At 34.4% G+C, this 18,976-nt stretch overlaps 1 protein-coding gene across 1 annotated transcript in view; it reads left to right on the forward strand.

Annotated features, from left to right (window-relative positions):
* Nucleotides 1-18,331, forward strand: part of LOC145688830 (uncharacterized) — a 76,983-nt gene extending 58,652 nt beyond the window's left edge. Inside the window, exons 5-7 of the mRNA XM_081762998.1 lie at nucleotides 1,657-1,861; nucleotides 8,030-8,175; nucleotides 15,734-18,331. Coding sequence (XP_081619124.1) covers nucleotides 1,657-1,861; nucleotides 8,030-8,175 — 351 coding nt within the window. The 3' untranslated portion in view covers nucleotides 15,734-18,331. The remainder of the gene's footprint in view (nucleotides 1-1,656; nucleotides 1,862-8,029; nucleotides 8,176-15,733) is intronic.
* Nucleotides 18,332-18,976: the final 645 nt, after the last annotated feature.

Consider the following 18,976-nt stretch of genomic DNA (forward strand, 5'->3'; position numbering starts at 1 on the left):
GATTTGTGCTGCTTTTATAATCCTTGCTTTCATGGCTTCCCATTTCAAGTTCACGTCTTCACCCGCTAAAAATTCCTTAGACATCTCTTTATCTGTTGCAGTTGCAAATTCCCTTTTCGTGTTTCCATATTTTCTTAGCTTGATTGTGTTCCATGTTTTGATTGGTTCTAAAACTCTTTTCTTCTTTAGTCGAAGTTCGCTCTTTATCAAAACTAAATTAAGATCTGGATCAACGTCTGCACCTGGTTAACTCTTACTGTTCTTTACTTGATTTCTAAACGCTTGTCAGACCAGTATATAGTCTATTTGGTATCTTTCTTTGTCTACTGGTCCTGTCCATTTTTATCTTCTTCCTAGTGGTTGTTCGAAGAGAGTGTTCGTTACAGTCAGATTATGGCTTTTGCAGAACTGAACTAATCGTCTACTTTTCGCATTCCTTTCTCCTAAGCTGAAATTTTCAGTTACATTTTCTCTTTGTTTTCACCGACTACTGCATTCCAGTCACCCGTAATGATTATATTGTCCTGGTCTTAAACTTTCATCAATACTTCTTCTATTTACTCATAGGCTTTTTCTACTTTCTCATCTGCGTATCTTGATATAGGCATATATACTTGGATTATCGTCGGTTCTGTTGCTATATTCAACATTACTTTCCTTTCATTCTATCTCCAGCTTCCTATAACTTTCTGTCTTATCTTCTTATTCAAGACAAAACCGGCTCCTCCTGTACTGTTTACAGCTTCTATACAAATCGTTCTGAAGCCCCGCTCCGAATGTCTCTTCTATCAGGCCATTTAACTAACTTCGTTGACTGCCAAGATCGATCTTCTTGCATTCCATATCTTCCTTCAGGTTTTCGAGGTTTCCACACTGTAGCAGTGATCGCACATTACAGATTCCTATCCTACAGGGGTTTCGTTTGATGACGACCGAGGGGGCCCTGCTTTGTTTCCATCCATTGCCGGGGATGACTCTCTCTGAAACAGTAGTGTCGTATTCCCTAATATTACATTTTCGTATTTTTCTTTCCATTATTTTTTTAGGGACTGAGTAAAAATGGTGGTGTCCCAAGTCCTTTCACCTAGGAGTGAAACAGCCATAGAAGACACCCAGCCCCTGCCTGTTTTTTTTTCCACATCTGAGCCTTTCCGATGTCAATCATATTCAGCCTTAGTGTGATAATGATAGAGCTGCTGCCCAATACCATATCACTCTTCGTCTGGCTTGTAGCCTCAAATACTTGTCCGACATGGAAAACCCTCTGATAGCGAAGTTATCTCTGGCATAGCTCTTCGGATAATTGTATTTGTGGCCTCTTATCTGCAGTCTCCTTCAAAACTTCATAACATATTTTGTATGTAACATAGTTATGTTTTTTATTTCTGAGCCAACGTTGAACTCGAGAGATGTCCTCCAGTCGGAAACCCCTCCAATTTTATCGACTATCGACTCCTCCCCAGGAAAAAAACATGCTGGGTGCACACCTCTCTCATGTGAAACACAGTGCACCCTAGCAAACGTTGTCTTATTATATATATTAATTACTAATTACTATCTTCTTATATATACTAACTACTAGCGTTAATTATGACAAAACTACTGCACACAATTAACGGTAATTGTATTAACACAATAATACATTTTACATTTCAGACATTCTATAAAATTAAAGCCCATATCCAGTTAAATGAGAATATAGACAAAGGACATCCACTTAGCTATTTCTCATCAGAACTGGAAAGAGGCCCGGCTGGCAGTGTTAACGTTAGTTTGGCGAAACGGCGAGGTAGCTATGTCCGACTGCGACTGTATTTTGATTCAGAATGGATAGTCATCAGTGAACTGTCATTTCAGAATCGTAGGTAGTATTTTATAATTAAAGTTAAACTAAGATTTAATTATTTATGTTTTCCCGAGAAAGTACATTCTTGTTTTTTCTTCCAACTTATGTATTTCCTACAAGATATAAAGATATATTTTACAGTATACATAAACTGAATACTAAGTGTTGTACATTTTTTATATATTTTTTATTTTTTATCTTAAATAGTTAATCCGTTCCACGCTAGCCACATCTACCATCAAGTACTGCTATATGAAGGTTCAATTATATCACACTGCACAGCACAGTGTTGCCTGGAATTTCGTATATTATGTAATGCATTGATTCTTTGTACATCATTTTGTATATTTCGGTTAACTTTTTATCTATGACAGGTTGAGGATATTTCTTTTAATGTTTTGCATGTCTAATTTATTTTATGTTCTTTGGTTTGTCATTTAATTTACATTTTTATATTATGTATGTCCGTTTATAAATTTCCTTTTTGTTAAATTCTAAATGTAAAATAATTAGGCAAAAATAAAACATAAATTTATATAAAAAAAAAGTTGAGGTAATAATGAAAGGAAAATTGTTATATTTGAATAAACAGAGGAAGGATGTAAAAAGAAAAAAAAGTGTTGTACATATTTGAAATCTGGGTAGACTTTTAGCAAATTGATATCTTTCTCATATCAGGTCATCTAATAAGTATCGACCCTTTGCAGATCAAAATTGAGAAGTTTACTATGATTTGAATTTAATATTATGAAGCCACTGGTGAACAATTTCGCTCGATCATCTGAAATGTTTCCCAGTGACACCATAATCTCATCTCTAGAACTTTTGTGGTTTTTGGTCAATAAAGTGTGGTTCGTGATTTTCACAGGCGTGTCTAGAAGCTAAGATAGCACTATTCATCAGGGAGTTCCGCAGAAAACCTAAGCAAATGATAGCGTCACATTGTCAGGTCCGCTCTATACGGTGGATGAATTAAAATCTCTAATCCAAATTATCTCAATTCCCGACGGGTCATTAGCAACGTATGCGGTCTGTCATTTTCAACGTGATATACAAGTACTGACCTTTTTTGATTTGCTAAATATACTCCGGCTTATCGTCGACAGTACAGGTTCAGAGTCGGTAGGTTTCCCAGCAGGAGCAGCTGATTATACATGATGCCCTTTCAATCCCAGCAAAGACGCAGTATAACTTTCCTGGGCGTCAGCGTGATGGGCATACAGTCACGATTCAATACAGGTTTGCAGATAGAAATTTTATCGAGCAAACGTTTCTGAGTCAGATCATGCAGCACTCACAAGCTTGTTTTTGCTACCAGCTTTCCCTAAATAGTTTAACACTGTTCGGTGATGGATTTGTTGATCATTGCCGATATCATACCTGCTTACATGCTGTTCTTCCTTAATATTTGTCAGAATAGCATCCAATTTTGCTACGATTGGTAGTTCACTGTGAGGAGCATCTTTGACCTTGAAATTTGCACAACGAAAGTGACACTATTATCTTTTCGTTGCTGCTTTTGTTAATATATCTTATCTATAAATAACACAGATTTATTCACGATCACGACTATTATCAAATGAAATTGTGGAATGTTGCGCAGTTTTGTTCTAGTTCATTCATTTTCACGGATCAACACTTTAACTCTGATTATAATAATTTAAACAGTTTATGCATAAAAACTAGATTCAACTATCACGTGTCATAGTCAAGGATCTAATATCTCAAAGGCCTCTAAAGACGAAATTGGCACAACTCACACTACCTCTAAGGTTTGATACCATAGTTTGGTAAAACGGGTGGTATAGAAATACCGTAGGTAGTATGTCGCGTCACATTGTGGTATCACTAATTTTATGGACGCCATTTTGTGTTTTGATCACGTGACGTCAGTCACGTTTGGGACTTGTTGGCTTCAAATGTAGTAGAGCATTTAATTCTCTTTCATTTCGTGCCAAAATTATTTAAATCGCTTCATTCTAACCGGAATTATGCACATTTTAAGCCAACGGCTTGAGAATGTGACCGAAGTCACGTGGTAAAAACACAAAATTGCTTCCAAAAAATTAGTGATACCACAATTTGACGTGACATACGTGGTGTCAAATCTTAGATGTAGCGCCAGTTGAGCGAAATATTTTTTTGGGTATTAGCTCATTGACTGTCAATGATATTAGATCTTTTGCTACTTCTACTGCTGGCCTGCTGTTACTCATATAATGTGAGATTGATGTTAACGTAATCCTGAGAGCACAAAACTCACTACTTTTGAACTACGTGGTATTTGGACAATAGTGTTATTGTTTAAAAAATTTCAGCTTAAGAGCTGCCAGTAATTTTCGCCTACATATAATTAACCATACTGTATAGGAGTGACAAGGTTAATGGAGATCAGTGGGAGACTGGAGAGCACCAAAGTATTCCAGATACTATACGCACAAACTATTTTCTGTCCCATGCTACTCTTTGGACAAAACAGCATTGACCATTGGTGTTAATGTTCTCTACGCTATCCTGTCAGTGGATGGAATGAAAGTATTGATGAGAATTTTTTTCTTCTGCAGTACAGTACATATTTATAGTTGCATTTTAAGTACTTAATGCCGATAACCTTTATGTTTCGAATTTTTAATTGTGGTTTTCGATATTTTGCTTCGTTTATTTTCTACTAAGTTTCATGTCATTATTCTTATTTCTGTACTTAGGCATAACATATACAATTTTCTGGAAATTTCTTTTCGGGCTGATGGGAAGGTGTCCATAGATGTAGTTTGGCCTTCTTCATTTCCATGATAATCAATGTGGCTTTTTCTGGTTATGAACTCCTACCTCATCGTTTAAAATAAGAAACCAACTCGAAACATATATATATATAACAAAATAAAGAAAAGAACATAAACCATCAGTTGGAAATGTGAAATAGGATAGGATAAGATTTTAGATTTCTTGGCTTTCGGTGTCTAAGGCCATTTAGTCCGTCACGTTTTGAGGGCTGACGTTCCTCGGCGAGCACACAATCCGGGGAAAGGGAAGGAAGGAAGGAAGCGGCCTGAGATCTATAAGTTAGGTACCACACCAAGGAAGTCAACATGCTTTCTGGAACTTAATCCCGACGTTACGCTTGATGACGTGCAATACATCTGGAAGTTTTTATGGACGAAGACACATATTTGGTTCCTACATGATCCTTGTCACATTTTTGTCCTTGCCATGAGTGAAATCTTCATTGTAGGAAAGAAAAGAACACCCATTCAAGTCTACCATATACCCATCGTATCCAAGAACTCTATGTTTCTATGTCGTTCAATATGTATATTGTACTAGTTTCGATACCTACTTTAGAGTATACAGAGAGGTGACATGGAATCTCACCAGTTTTTTGCTTACACTGAACAATCTGGCGTGCTTTGCTTCTTTGTATTATTAGTTGAAGGTAGTGATTGATAACTCCCGAACAATTCGTTCTAAATGAACAAATCCTTCAGTTGAATGAAAGAATGAAATACCTGTAACTACCAGGATTGTCTTTTACTCAGTCACTAGACGGATACACTCAGGTTAATGCAAATATTGATTCACTCAGTGCATTTGATAGATTGAGTCAGTGTAATCGGTTGATGGCGATTGATCGGTTGATGACCCAAGAGGAACGAGAATGGGGAATGGCGGAAGCTTCATAACGAGGAACTACATAGTTTATACGGTTTACCCAACATTGTTAGGGTCATCAAGTCTAGGAGGCTTAGGTGGGCAGGTCATGTAGCTAGAATGGAAGAAAGTAGAAACGCTTTCAAAGTCTTGACTGGTAGACCCATAGGAAAACGACCATTAGGAAGACCTAGGCGCAGATGGGAGGATAATATTAAGATGGATCTCGCAGAGATAGGAATACAAAGTAGAAACTGGATCCAATTAGCTAAGGATAGAAGTCAGTGGAGAGCTTTCGTGAACGCGGCACTGAACCTCCGGGTTCCATAGGCCATAGAGTTAGTTAGTTAGTTAGTAATCGGTTGATGGAACCAGATGACGTAACTAAAATAACAGACGAAATGTCTCCCGTTAAATGATTTATATGGATAAAAACTGACAAGAGCAACACTTTATAAAGGAGAGATTGTATAACGAAGACGCATATGATGAAAGAATTGTCAATGTCTTCAAACGACAATATCTTCCTTCTTATTCTGCCCTTTGCGTATATTAATAAGCTTGAAACAGGTAGTAGTCCCTTCTCCTAAACTCTTACTTGTTCGTCCAACCCGAAACATGGATAACCCTGCAAAAGCTTCACAATTGGTAAAATTGGTTTGACTAGTTTGACCGAAAGAAGATATCGTTTTGGAAAAAATCACATGTGAACTCGGAGCTATTCAATTTATTGTTATTAAAGGATTCTTTCCATCGGAGGAATAGAATCTTTAGTTGGAGGAATCAAATTACAAAACCAAAAATATCGAAATCATACACTTACCGAAACGAAAAGTTTCGATCCAGAAGATTGTGTACATTTTGGAATTGATTGAAATCAATCGATTGAAAAAAAAACTGTTCATCACTATCACATGCATTCTGTTGTGTTTTTCTTGAGTTTTGTTGAATTAAATATTTGTTTGTTTTTTATGCCTTATATTTACTTTCGGGTTCCCTGGCAAATATTTGTGTATAGTTATTATTATTTTTTTAATAATTATTTATTAAAAAGTAATTCACTATGGCTCACTTGGATCCAATTGGTAGTGTTTTTGGAAATGCTATACGTAATATTGTTAATGGCATAAACAGCTTTTTATACCTAAATGAAATTGGAGATAACATTGACTTTGAGTTCAGAATGAACATGATACTACTTATGCACATATGCTTCTGAAATAGGGCTATTTAACATATGTCAAAAATTACTCTTGTAACGTAGCCTGAGTGAAGTTAAGTTTTCCCCACAAAGACTAACGCCATTGGACATGTACTGTTTGAGTACATACACATAATTGATTTTAAATATGAAGAATAAACATTTAAAACTGAGTCTCTATACTCTAAATATGAAATAATGTAATTTCAAAATTAATAATGAAAATCAAGGAATTTAAATTGATTGATTTTTTTAATGAACAAAAAAACAAATTATTAGGTTTTACATCAAAACGACTAATTTCTGGAATAATCATGAGACTAAGTATTTTGAACATGAAATTCAGCACTTACCAAAATTGCTGGCTCTAGAAATCATTACTACCATAGCGAATTTTATTTCTTGTGCAATGTATTTAACGTTATCATTCCAAAAAACTAAATATGGAACACTAGACCCACTTCAAAAACTATTAATTGGGTGTTAAACACACTCGAATGGGACAAAATTTCTTGAACATTACAGTAACACCTATAAATGTGAAAATTTAAATAAAACTTTGCCACTCGAAGCTTCAATGAGACAAATATGTTTAAGCCACTCACAAAATGGAACACATACTCGTAAATTTAAGGTTGTCGTTTCAATAACCTAGATGAATTAATTATTTGAATGAAGTAGCCAAAATAGTCTTCTTTGTAATCTTTGATTTAATTCCGGCAACCAAACACATTAACTTATCGATCGATAAACTTTTTTTTTTCAACTTTCAGAATATATTTGTTACAGCTTATAACAATTTAAGAATAATTTTTGTTTCACATAGTCACTATAAACTGCATATATCTTGAGAATTTTCCACTAAAATCAATTTCTATAGCACTTGAATTTACGAGTATTTGACTGTGTCCAGTTCTCGATCGTTGTCGTAATTATGAGCCTACTCTATACCCGCGCACAACCTTCAGCTTCTAGTACTCGTAATTCCCGTTATAAACTCAATGGCGCTGTTTACCAATTTTAACCGACTATCATTTTTTTTCTTTTTTTTTTCTATTTAATGAAACTGTTACACTCTTTACTAGCAATCTCAGTCATCTGCATACATCACGTTACAATTGATATTTGAACATTCTATTAAATTCAGTCATAAAAGTTCCAAGTTAGTTGTTAGGATTCAACAGCCTCCGATCTCTGCATTAAGATTTGGAGAATTTCTGTACTCCAAGATTAAAAGTGTTCATTTTGAATTGATCTTTGTAAACTGAGAAAAATATCACCATTGTTACAGAATCTATACAATTATGTGTTTCTTTAAAATATATTTCTTTCAGCTTGGAAACTAGATGAGGATCCATCTGTACTCAGTGCAAAGGTTCTAATAGTCATCGGAGTCATTCTTGTTATCCTGTTAGTCACAATCATTTTGATTCGTTACTTTCATTCCTTGGAGATGCCGCTAAGAAGATGTCATATTTAGGTAAAGTATTCAAATATCCCATATTTACATCTTGCAAATAATAGAGTGGCCAGACATCCTGTATATTCAACATTGTCCTGTATTTTAGAGTATATTTTCACGTCCTGTATGAAGGTTGTACAGGACGTGCACATTTGTCATGCATTTACCTCTTGTACTAGCAATGTATTCTAGCGTAGGAATGCAAAGATTTACTAACATCAAGATATTTCTAACATCAAATGATATTTAAGACTGGCATTTGGTAGTGCATTTATCTGCTGATTTGATATCCTTAAGACTTACTTAAGGATATCAAATCAGAAGATAAATGCACTACCAAATGCCAGTCTTAAATATCATTTGATGTTAGAAATATCTTTGAAATTAAAGAAGTAGTCATTAATTAAATAAGTGTACTATTACAAACTTTATATATTTTTAAACACCAGAATAACTTTAAAATCTGGTCAATAACTTAAGCGAAGACTATAACAACCAGAAAATACAATTGCACGTTTCACTATGACCCATGCTAGAAGAACGAGCTTAGGAACTTTCAAGACGTCGCTGATTTTTATCGTTTAAATGTTAGCAGATGAGAGAGAATTGTTCGCTCCAGTTCTTGTCCACATTCACGCACTTATGGATGAAAGAAAAATTTCAGCTTTCAGCTTGGAAGTAGGTGCCCTGATTTTCATGATTCGTTTCTTCTTTGAAAGATAATACTTTCCCAGTATTTTTTTACTGTCAGTTATTACTAAATTCGCATAATCTTCGTTTTCAAAAACGCATTGCCACATGTGACGAAAACTAGGTGTATTTTCCAAATCTGAATGTACAAAAACAATAGTTCCAGATGAGTAACTTCCAGGACAGGGCGAAAAATAGGGCCATTTAAAGGATAAAGTTATGCTCTTCGTGCGATGGAACTACAAGCGTTTAATTGACATCGAGCTCATTTCTAAAGATCGTACGATCAATGCCAACCTTTCTTCCGAACAGTTGGAGTGGTTGTATGTTGCACTACGCCACATATATCACGCATTAGTGAATGAAAAGTTTGCCCTACTGCAACAGGCTAATGGAAAAGCGTGTTCGGCTCAAGAAACACAAAAAATTAAGATATTTAGCGTCACCAAACTAGTGCCACACCCACCATATAGTCCTGACCTTACCCTTTAGATTACTACCTGTTGTGGTTCCTGGCACACTTGTGAGACCACAATCCTTTGACAACAAACAGATGATGGAGACATCGATTTGTCTCAGAGGACAAGGCGTTTATCGACGTGGAATCGACGAACTTTCAACAAAGTACACTGAAAAAATTTGTCCTCCGGACAGCGGTATATTGTAGAAATATACGGAATCCTCTTGCTTACTACAGAAATTAGTATGAAACGTACGTTATCCGTATGCTACACAGGCACTGTCCTTAGGTGTTACATCATGACGTTGCAGGATGTCTGACATCTAACAGTTTTCCGTATATCACATGCATATACTTATGTTACCTTCGTCAGCTATATGTTATATACGTCCATTTGTATGTGAGATCCTGACCGCCTACATTGTTTCATACGGAAAGTACGTATAGATGGAACACTTATACAGAAAGTATTATAAAACATGCGTTTTCAGTTATACGTTTGCTGTACGTTAAGTCCAAAAACTAAGGAATTACTCATGTAAGCTATCTTTTTAAATATGCCACATACGTTTTTCTTTTCTCAGTGTGGCTGCAGACAGTAGAACACGCGGAATTATACGTTGAATGTTAATATCGTTCCATTGAGCTGTAAAAAATACAGATGTGTTTTGTACCAGAGTATTTGAAGATTTGTGTATATACTTTCCAGGTGGTTTCTGATAAATTTCTTTAGTAACTGATGATAATCGTCGGAGCTAGATTATGAAAATTAAATTCCTCAAAGGCTAACAGTGTTAATATCGTAATTAACGGGCTTGATTTTGTTGCAGTTTCACGCATAATTTCACTGTATATACACCAGTGTTGATTCTTCTCTTTTAGTTTCAAAGAGTAAATTTTTCTATGAGGTTTATTTATAAATGTTATTAAGATATGATAAGAGTATTTGGAGCTATGCCACGAAACTCCTCACAGCTACAGTATTAATACTGTGTGTATGCTCAAACACTACAACGGATGAACCAAACGAGAGGGACAAGCGAAACTTTGCACGAAGCAACTATAAGGAGTGGGACATCTTTCTATGTACTAACAAGGAAGACTCAACAAACAGTGTTGCCAAACCAATATATCGTTATATTTTTCAAATGGCACTACGTCAGATTATTGCAAATTTCAAATCAACATATCAAACGTAAACTTAAAATATTACTTTTATTATTCAGTGTTGCAAACTAAGGATGTTACAGTATCACAAGCATCCATAGCTCAGAAGTCTCTAACGCACATACAACACAATGGAAACGCACAGGATAAAGGATATCGAAAGTACTTTAGAGTTGGATATCATGGTCGTAATACGACTTATTTCGAATGAATAGGAACTAAGATACCGGGATTTAACATTTTTTTGGTTACTTGTATGGTTTGTAATGAACGTATAAATTATCTTGCCGTTTCCAACACTTCGATATTTCAAACCGTTACGGAGATATGATAAACATTGATGAAGTTCGTAGTACTGCTGCAAATGGCATATTTGTGGAAAATATTTAAAATGATTATTATTTCCCTTCTCTTTTATAGCATTATAGCAATTATTTTTTCGTGGCTGTAATTATAACTTCTCGCAATTACACGATTTAAGAAGTGTTGCAAACTTCAACAATGTTAATCATATCTCCGGAACGGTTTGGCATATCGAAATGCTATAAACGGCAAAATAATTTACATATCCATTAAAAACCATACAAGTAACCACACACGATACTTATCCAAGCACTGTTTTGAAATAAAGGCTTTCAAAATTAAAAAAAAAAGTATAATGTTGAAAAATCAAGTAAATTTAAAGAATGATAACCGACTACAAAAACACACTAAACATAGAAAATAAAACTTAGAAATTTATATCGTACTTCTGAAAAAGAACGGAAAACGAGAGAAAAAAACAAGAGTTTTAGGAATGATCCAAAAATGAATCAAAAGATGGTAATCTTGGTCAATAATTACTTTTTGGATCGGGGGCCACAACATTTTTGAACAGCCCCTAAATCGAGTTTTTTTTTTTTTTCGGAATAAGCACATCTAGTACCGTGTTGTGCGGGGACACGCAAGCGGAGCCATTTCCCCGGACGTCGAAGTAAGGAGCGCAAAAATCAGAAGAGAAAAGAAAACAGAGGAAAATTTACTTGGAACATATGTATGGGTTCGCCGTCGTATACTCTCACCCCGGGCGCTGAGTTTCCACGACACGGCACTAAGAAAATTCTATTGACTTAACCCTTTGGGGATCCTGGCATTTTGGGCTATTTTTTAGACTTTCAGTCAAGCAGCTACTGCATCGTCACTATTTATCCTAGGATCATGGTTCATACCTCATTCTCTTCAGAATAGAGCTGGCTTTCTAATGGTACTACTTGCATACCCATACCTTATACCAGGAGAGGGGAAATTGATGTCGAAGGGAAACTTTTGAGGGGAAATTTCTTTGTGTCCAACTTTGGGCCCCCCTGCCCCCTTCCTGTATGAACGTAGAGACCTCCAAAAAATCTGATAAATAGTACTTGGTAAACTAAATGTGTGTACCAAATTTGAAGTTTCTATCTTGAATAGTAAGGGCGGGAGAAATTTTATCAAAAATTCCCACAATGCCCCAAATTACCACAAAACAATATGATCTCAGGGGAAAAATCCTGAGACATCCCTAATTACCCTAGGGTAATGTTTTGCCCATCATTCTCTTCAGAACAGAACTGCCTTTCAGACGGTATGACTCACGTGTCTCTATCATGTATGCAAAGGAGGAAAATCCCGAAGAAATGGATTTTTTGGATCTAAAAATCCCTTTTTTCAACTTTTGCCCCTCTGGACCCCCTGTTTTTACACAGAAATCCGAAAAAAATACTTCTGGTAAATACTACTCGGTGGACTGAATGTTTGTGCAAAATTTCAATCTTCTACGTGAAAAATACCCGCCAGAAAAAATTCCCTACCATGTCCCACCTGAAAAACGGGATTTTTTGGGTAAAAATATCCCTTTTTTCAACCCTTTGCCCATCTGGTTCCCCCCCTGTTTTAGTACTGACATCGGAACAAAAAATCTGGTAAATACTACTCCGTGGACTGAATGTTTGTGCAAAATTTCAATCTTCTACGTGAAAAAAGAAGCCCGCCAAAAAATAATGAACATAGGGTTCATAAGGGAAAATTTCTATTTCAAAATTATGACGTCATCACCTCCTATGTCTGGACGCAGGACGGTCTGAAACCATACGTAATGTCTTCTACAATGTATCTGGACTTGAAAAACAAAACAAAAAAAAAAACGGACGAAAAAAGCTCAAATAGAAGAGAAATAATGCAATGTACGATGAAAAATGCGTATCGTACAAAATGTACGATAAGATCCCCAAAGGGTTAAGTGATACTATGGGTTTGGCTACACTATATATAGTTCTCCAGATATAAGGCCTCAAAAATTTTTTGGCACAAATACTGTATGTTGAATCTCTTGATCCAATAATAATAAAAGAATTATCGCAGAAAATAATGAATTACTATTATCAATAAAAATTATTTGAAATCATGACAGGACCAACAAATTAGTGTCTCATAATAGTTACCATTCAAATAATTTTATATTTGACGTTATTTTCTTCTGCTTAGCACAACTTCCAAAATTGTTTACTTGTTTTTAAAATAATAGCTAGATATTATTATTATTATTATTATTATTATTATTATTATTATTGTTATTATTATTATTATTATATGCTTTTAATGCATTTATTATTTTCTGTTTTTAGTGTTTTTTTTTAAATTAGTACATATTAAAAGAAGTCGCTATTACGGATTCAAGAACAGTGTTATGCATTAACAGTCAGATCCAAGTATCTAATAGATATTCTGACGGAATTGTTTTTATTTTATTTATTTCTGTACTGTAAAGTAAGTCTAATTTCGCAATATCTTGCCTTTTTTGACATAAATTAATCAATTAGAAAGTTAGCAATTACTAAGTGAAAAGGATTAATTGAATGCATCAACTTTAAATCGAATAAAATTTGTTTTTTTTTTTCTTTTAGTAATTTTGGCTTGAAGTTCAGACTACAGATGGTTTATTTTCACAATTATCTTTATTTCGTAACAATCTTGTCTAACTTCCCAATCTTTTTTTTACTAACGTTGCGACACATATTCTTTAATATATTTAATCCAATAAATAATGAATTTATTACAAGTGTAAAGAGGTGGAAACTTTCTACATCAAACATTTCTGTTGTTTAGTATTCATCAATAAACATACCTTTTATGTCGTCATTCATATTATGTAATATAAGGAAGGTTTACCTACACGAAATAAATTTTACAAAAATAATACGCTTTGTTGAAATGTACGTTGAACAGTAGAACATAAACAGAATTATATACTGTTCATCAAATGAACAATACAGGCCTAATGAAAACAACAGCTAGCCTATATGACAAATCAAGTGGGAAATGGTCCAATGTCTGTCTTCCCCATCTTCTTTGATCTTGACCACAGAAAATTCTAAAATGTCATAGTTATAACTAGGCAAGTATGAAGTAATTTATTCCAGGGATATAGAAATACAGTATAAGTATAAATTATATTAAAACTTGCGATGTCACCCATAAAGTTATTCTAAATATACTGAAAAGTCGATCTTTTTTTTGGGGGGGAGGGGGATCCAAACTCCTAGGTGCCACCTTGCATATGTTCCTCATTATAACTGTAAATATATTACATCTACACTTACGTATGAGATCTACACTGTAAATGCAAGAATTGTTTGAAGTTCAACAATGTGAGAATGCTATGAATACTACCTGGCTTCCCATGTCAGTGATGATTTCAGAGAAGTTTTTTTCCAGCGGGGAACTTGAATACATTGAGGGTGAAAAATATCATTATGAAAGTACTGTGAATTTACATTGAGTAGAATGGGATATATGATCCCGGGGTAAGGTTTGCAGCTTCGAGAGAAAAGTTTTACCGAGCCAGTCCTGAAATCATCCAAATTACATTCTCTTTTTCACGTTACAGAACAATAAAAAGGACTAATAACATTTTTAAATGTTTACCAGCGAATAAAGAGTTATTTGCTTCCACAACAAATGATCCAACGATGGTATATACTATGTTTCTTAAGATTACTTGCGAAAGAGCATTTAATCTACCTTTTATTTTAATAGTACCGGGACTTAGGAAAAATGAATTAAGTATGTTACAAGCTTTCAAGTATTGCTGTGGAAAGTTTGATTATACCATTACAATTCCTCTACGTTCACATATAGGCCCTTATAAGATAATGTAAAGTGTATGCCAGTGCCGTTTCAAAGAGAGGGCGAGGAGGCCGACGGCCCCGGGCGCAGAAGGAAGGGGTACGAAATTCGGGAGGAAAAAGAAAAGAAGGCAAGAAAAAAGCGAGGAAAGTTACTTGAAATATTTTAAATCAACAGCAGTATTTTTCAATCTAATATTTAATTTTACCATGGTCAGATTTATATTAGGAAAATGCATACGCACACGTATAAAATAGGAGGTAAAAGGTAATAAAAAGTGCTTAAAATCAAGGAAAAGCAGGGTTAATTTTTTAAAGATTTTCTTACGCTTCGCGCCAACTAAGGTGACGCTTCGCAGTTGGTCTGTCGACCTCACTCATATGTACGGGGGGGGGGGGGAGCTGCCGTATACTGTACCCCCGAACGCTGATTTTCCACTTCAAGGCTTTGGTATATGCTACAAATGCTTAAGTGAAATGAGGAGCAGCCATTCAGGTCTTAGTAGGAAAGCAAAATCTCAAGATTTGTTATATTTCATCTAGTTCCTTAGAAATCCTGCAGATGATAAAGAATGAAAATATATTCTAATAACGAAATACGTCTCTTCTCTATCACTTATGAGAAGAATTTCGCTGCAGCCTTTCCTAAGTTTCAAAATTTATATTTGATAAGATGCTGCGAACTTAGGTGTGTTTCACAAAATTAAGCATATTTATTCTACATGCGAAACGTATACTGTTAAGTGCATAGACCCTGTATTGATGGTTGATTTCTTTGAAATAAAAACCTTGAATTTAACATCCCACGATTGCTCTTTAGGTTAAGGGAAACGATGAGTAAAGCAAGTAAATAATAATGGAAGAAATGGTGGAATGAGAAAGTGGGAGGAAATCGGAACACCCCGAGATAAACCAACGAGCACCATGTTGTTCACCGCAAACTTACTTGAATGGGGATCTAATCACGAAACCCACACAACAGAGGTAAGTGCTGTACTACTAAGCCATCGTCATCCGTTAATTGATTTCTTCTTACATACGCGTAGTTCTAACGTTAACAATAGTACTATTTCTAAATATGCATTATTTTGATACTGATACCATTTTTCTGTACTTTCAGGAGCCCCAGTCCGTTCCACGAGATAATGATGCAATATCGTAAATATCGGTCTACAATTTGTTTATAAATATTCATACAGTATCTGTTCAACAAGTATTCCTTACACGATTATGTTTAGGGGAGATGTGGGCAATGGCGATCACCTAAGACAAATGGGTTATTACGCAGTTTCATTTGCAAAATATATTGAAACAAATTTGTAAACACATGCTCCAATCCTTCTATAATAACTGTGGAAAATAAAAAGAGGATCATTCTTTCAGTTCGAGAACACGAAGAAAAAAAAAAAACTCAAATTGCTACTTTGGTCGCCATTCCCATCACATGTTGGTATTGGCAATCACAGTACAAGCTTAATAAACACACCTAGTTCCATAGGCATTTCTTTATTTCTTTTTTGCTAAACTGCGCCTTCGAAAGACTGAGAAACGTCAACTGAATCTTTTATTGACGTTTTCTTGAAAGACACATCACGGATATATCCACGTAGTAAGCCAACAGCAGTACAGTCAGCATGCACCCAGGATCCACAAAGGTTATACCGAAACCAATGTTTGAGTGTTTGACTAAAGTAGGCGTATTACCTGACTTAAGTATAGCCTCTTGTATATTTTTTGGCTGGATAAGTATTCCAAAAGTTTGTTGGGAATGGTGATCACTATGGTAGTAAACCGATCACGTTGATCGGCATTCCCAACATTGCGCCATTTTGAAAATTGAGCTGGTTATATTGTAAGCGTAGTTTCTTTTTAAATATAACTATGTGTCATGCATTAGACGTAAATATAACTTTCTATAAATCTTGATAACTTCAAGATCTTACAACCTAAATTGTAACTATCGTGAGTTGAAATATGCAGATCCTTATAAGAAAATCATCAAAAACAAGTTTCAGCACGTTGTAGACTTCAGTCTTCTCTGACAACTTCCTTCACAATACACAAGAAACCTTGCTACAAGAGGCAGATGGCAGCACAAGTTTGACTTCTCCTCGGGTCACGCAAGAGGGCAAAGTGGGCTGATCGCCATTCCCAACTGATCGTCATTCCCTTCCTCTCCCCTATCAACAATGCGCAATACAAAAAATGCAAGGGAAAAAAAACTTTCATGTTATAATTGAAGATTTGTACAAATAGCAGGAATGAGCGTATACATTATATTGATAAAGTATTTGTTATTTCTTTTTACATAAGCTATGTAAATTAACATGAAGACCATGGAATATATTGTAGAGTAAGAAGTTTGAACGTGCTTAATTGTTCAGGTAGTAAGAAGCTAGATTTTTTGCAATATTTTTTTAATAAACACTCCAAAGAAGTAAAGTTATGAACCTAAGGTTATAATGCATTGATTGCCGTTCTGCTTGAAGAGCTAGCATGGAAAGGCAAGATACTGGCAGAAATAAATTACGAATGTTGTCACGAGATGGCCTTAAATTTGAATACCGTACAAACACCAAATAACCATTCAGCACAAAGTGAGATTCCATTAATAACAAAGCTAGTAAACAAATAATACAGCACTACCAGTGTATACAGAACTTTTCCTGGAAATTCTTATTAATTAGTGAGAATTATTAGGTTATTGTTTGAAATAGAATTCAAAGATGCATCTGAGATCTTAAGAGATGTCAGAGGGACGATCGACCAGGACGGGGGGACGTGAAATATGGAGAATTCACAAACGGGAGCGTCAGATAGAAAAGGTTAGGAACCACTTCTCCAAGGAAATACCAAACAATATTATTAATCTCAAACAAACACAAATGTTACTATACGCTTACTGTTTGCTTTTTTCAGTTAAATTGAAGTTAATATTTTAATCTGTCTAGTGTTGCAATATATTTTTTTGCCATACCTATCTTTTGATAAAATATTTTTATATTTTTTGCCATATCTATCGTTTGATAATATATTTTTATAATAATGCAGAAATCTATGAAACAGCACCATATGATGATATTTTTGTACAATTAAAATAACAAGCAATTTGTAAAAATATAACAAATTTAGATTATAAATAAGGAATGTATTAAGTTAGTATAAACTCTGTGTAAATTATTGACTTTTGCTGAAAGCTAAGTTGCGTGCATTGATTTATGTAAAATTAAGAATAAATAACTAGTCCTCTGTTGTGCTTAATTATTACTACTAGAAATTTCAGTACAGATTAATAATGTGGTGTCAAATTTATATAACACTAAAACTCATGTTTCTTCGTAAAAGTACGTAGTATCCAGATGCATTGTACACCCTTCATTTGTTAGCACCAAACTACCAACTGTAAACGTATAATATGCCTACAAACTTACATGCCATACCATGGATTTCCGTCCGTAGGAACTGGCGCATCACTGATGCTGGGTATGTGTAATAAAGAAGAAAACTGCAAACATTATGATCAATTCTATGCTACGTGCCTACTACAAGCTATCAATGAGTTACAACTACATAGCAATGAACCTACATTTTTGTTGATGTAGCTGTGTTCACTCGAGACTAACATGTTCTTCGCCTATATGAATAAATTCCTTACACTGTTTTTTTCTTTGAAAATTAACATACTTTATTTGTAAATGTTAAGAATAAAATAATTAAATCTGTACTACAGTTTCAATTGAGAGTTTTATTTCATTATGTTATTACTACTCGTTTGGATTATTTTAGAAAATTTTAGTTGGCACCAAGGTTATTACCAAAAGAGCTATGCACTTCGGTATATAAAAGATTTCAATATGAACAAAGTATAAACACTTTTAACTGTATCGTTTGTAAAGAACTACTCTATATTTACTGTGAATAAGCTACCAATAATCTGCAGATAAGAATTAAATGAAATATAAACTCTGTTATAGTATAATTTTATTCAAATCTGCAGAACGAGAAATGTACTTAAACTGAGAATTGAAAACAACATCCTAATATATATATATATATATATATATATATATATATATATATATATATATATATATATATATATATATATATATATATATATATGGTATGGAGAAAACATATTGTATTGTGAGAACTGGAAGCATCAGCAGACATGAGAATATATGGGAGAAATAAATCTTATTTCAATATTTTTACTCACACCATACCAATTTCATGTTAACAAATGGACATATAATTTGACATTCATGTAAGGGTAAGAGGGTATCAATCATAAATTAGTAGTAGTGATACTACAAATCTTTTAAACCTTCCAATGTATATTACATTTTGAAGAACATCATTT

This window comes from Thermobia domestica, chromosome 7 (genome assembly GCF_964235325.1).
Source record: "Thermobia domestica chromosome 7, izTheDome1.hap1.1, whole genome shotgun sequence".
NCBI lineage: Eukaryota > Metazoa > Arthropoda > Insecta > Zygentoma > Lepismatidae > Thermobia > Thermobia domestica.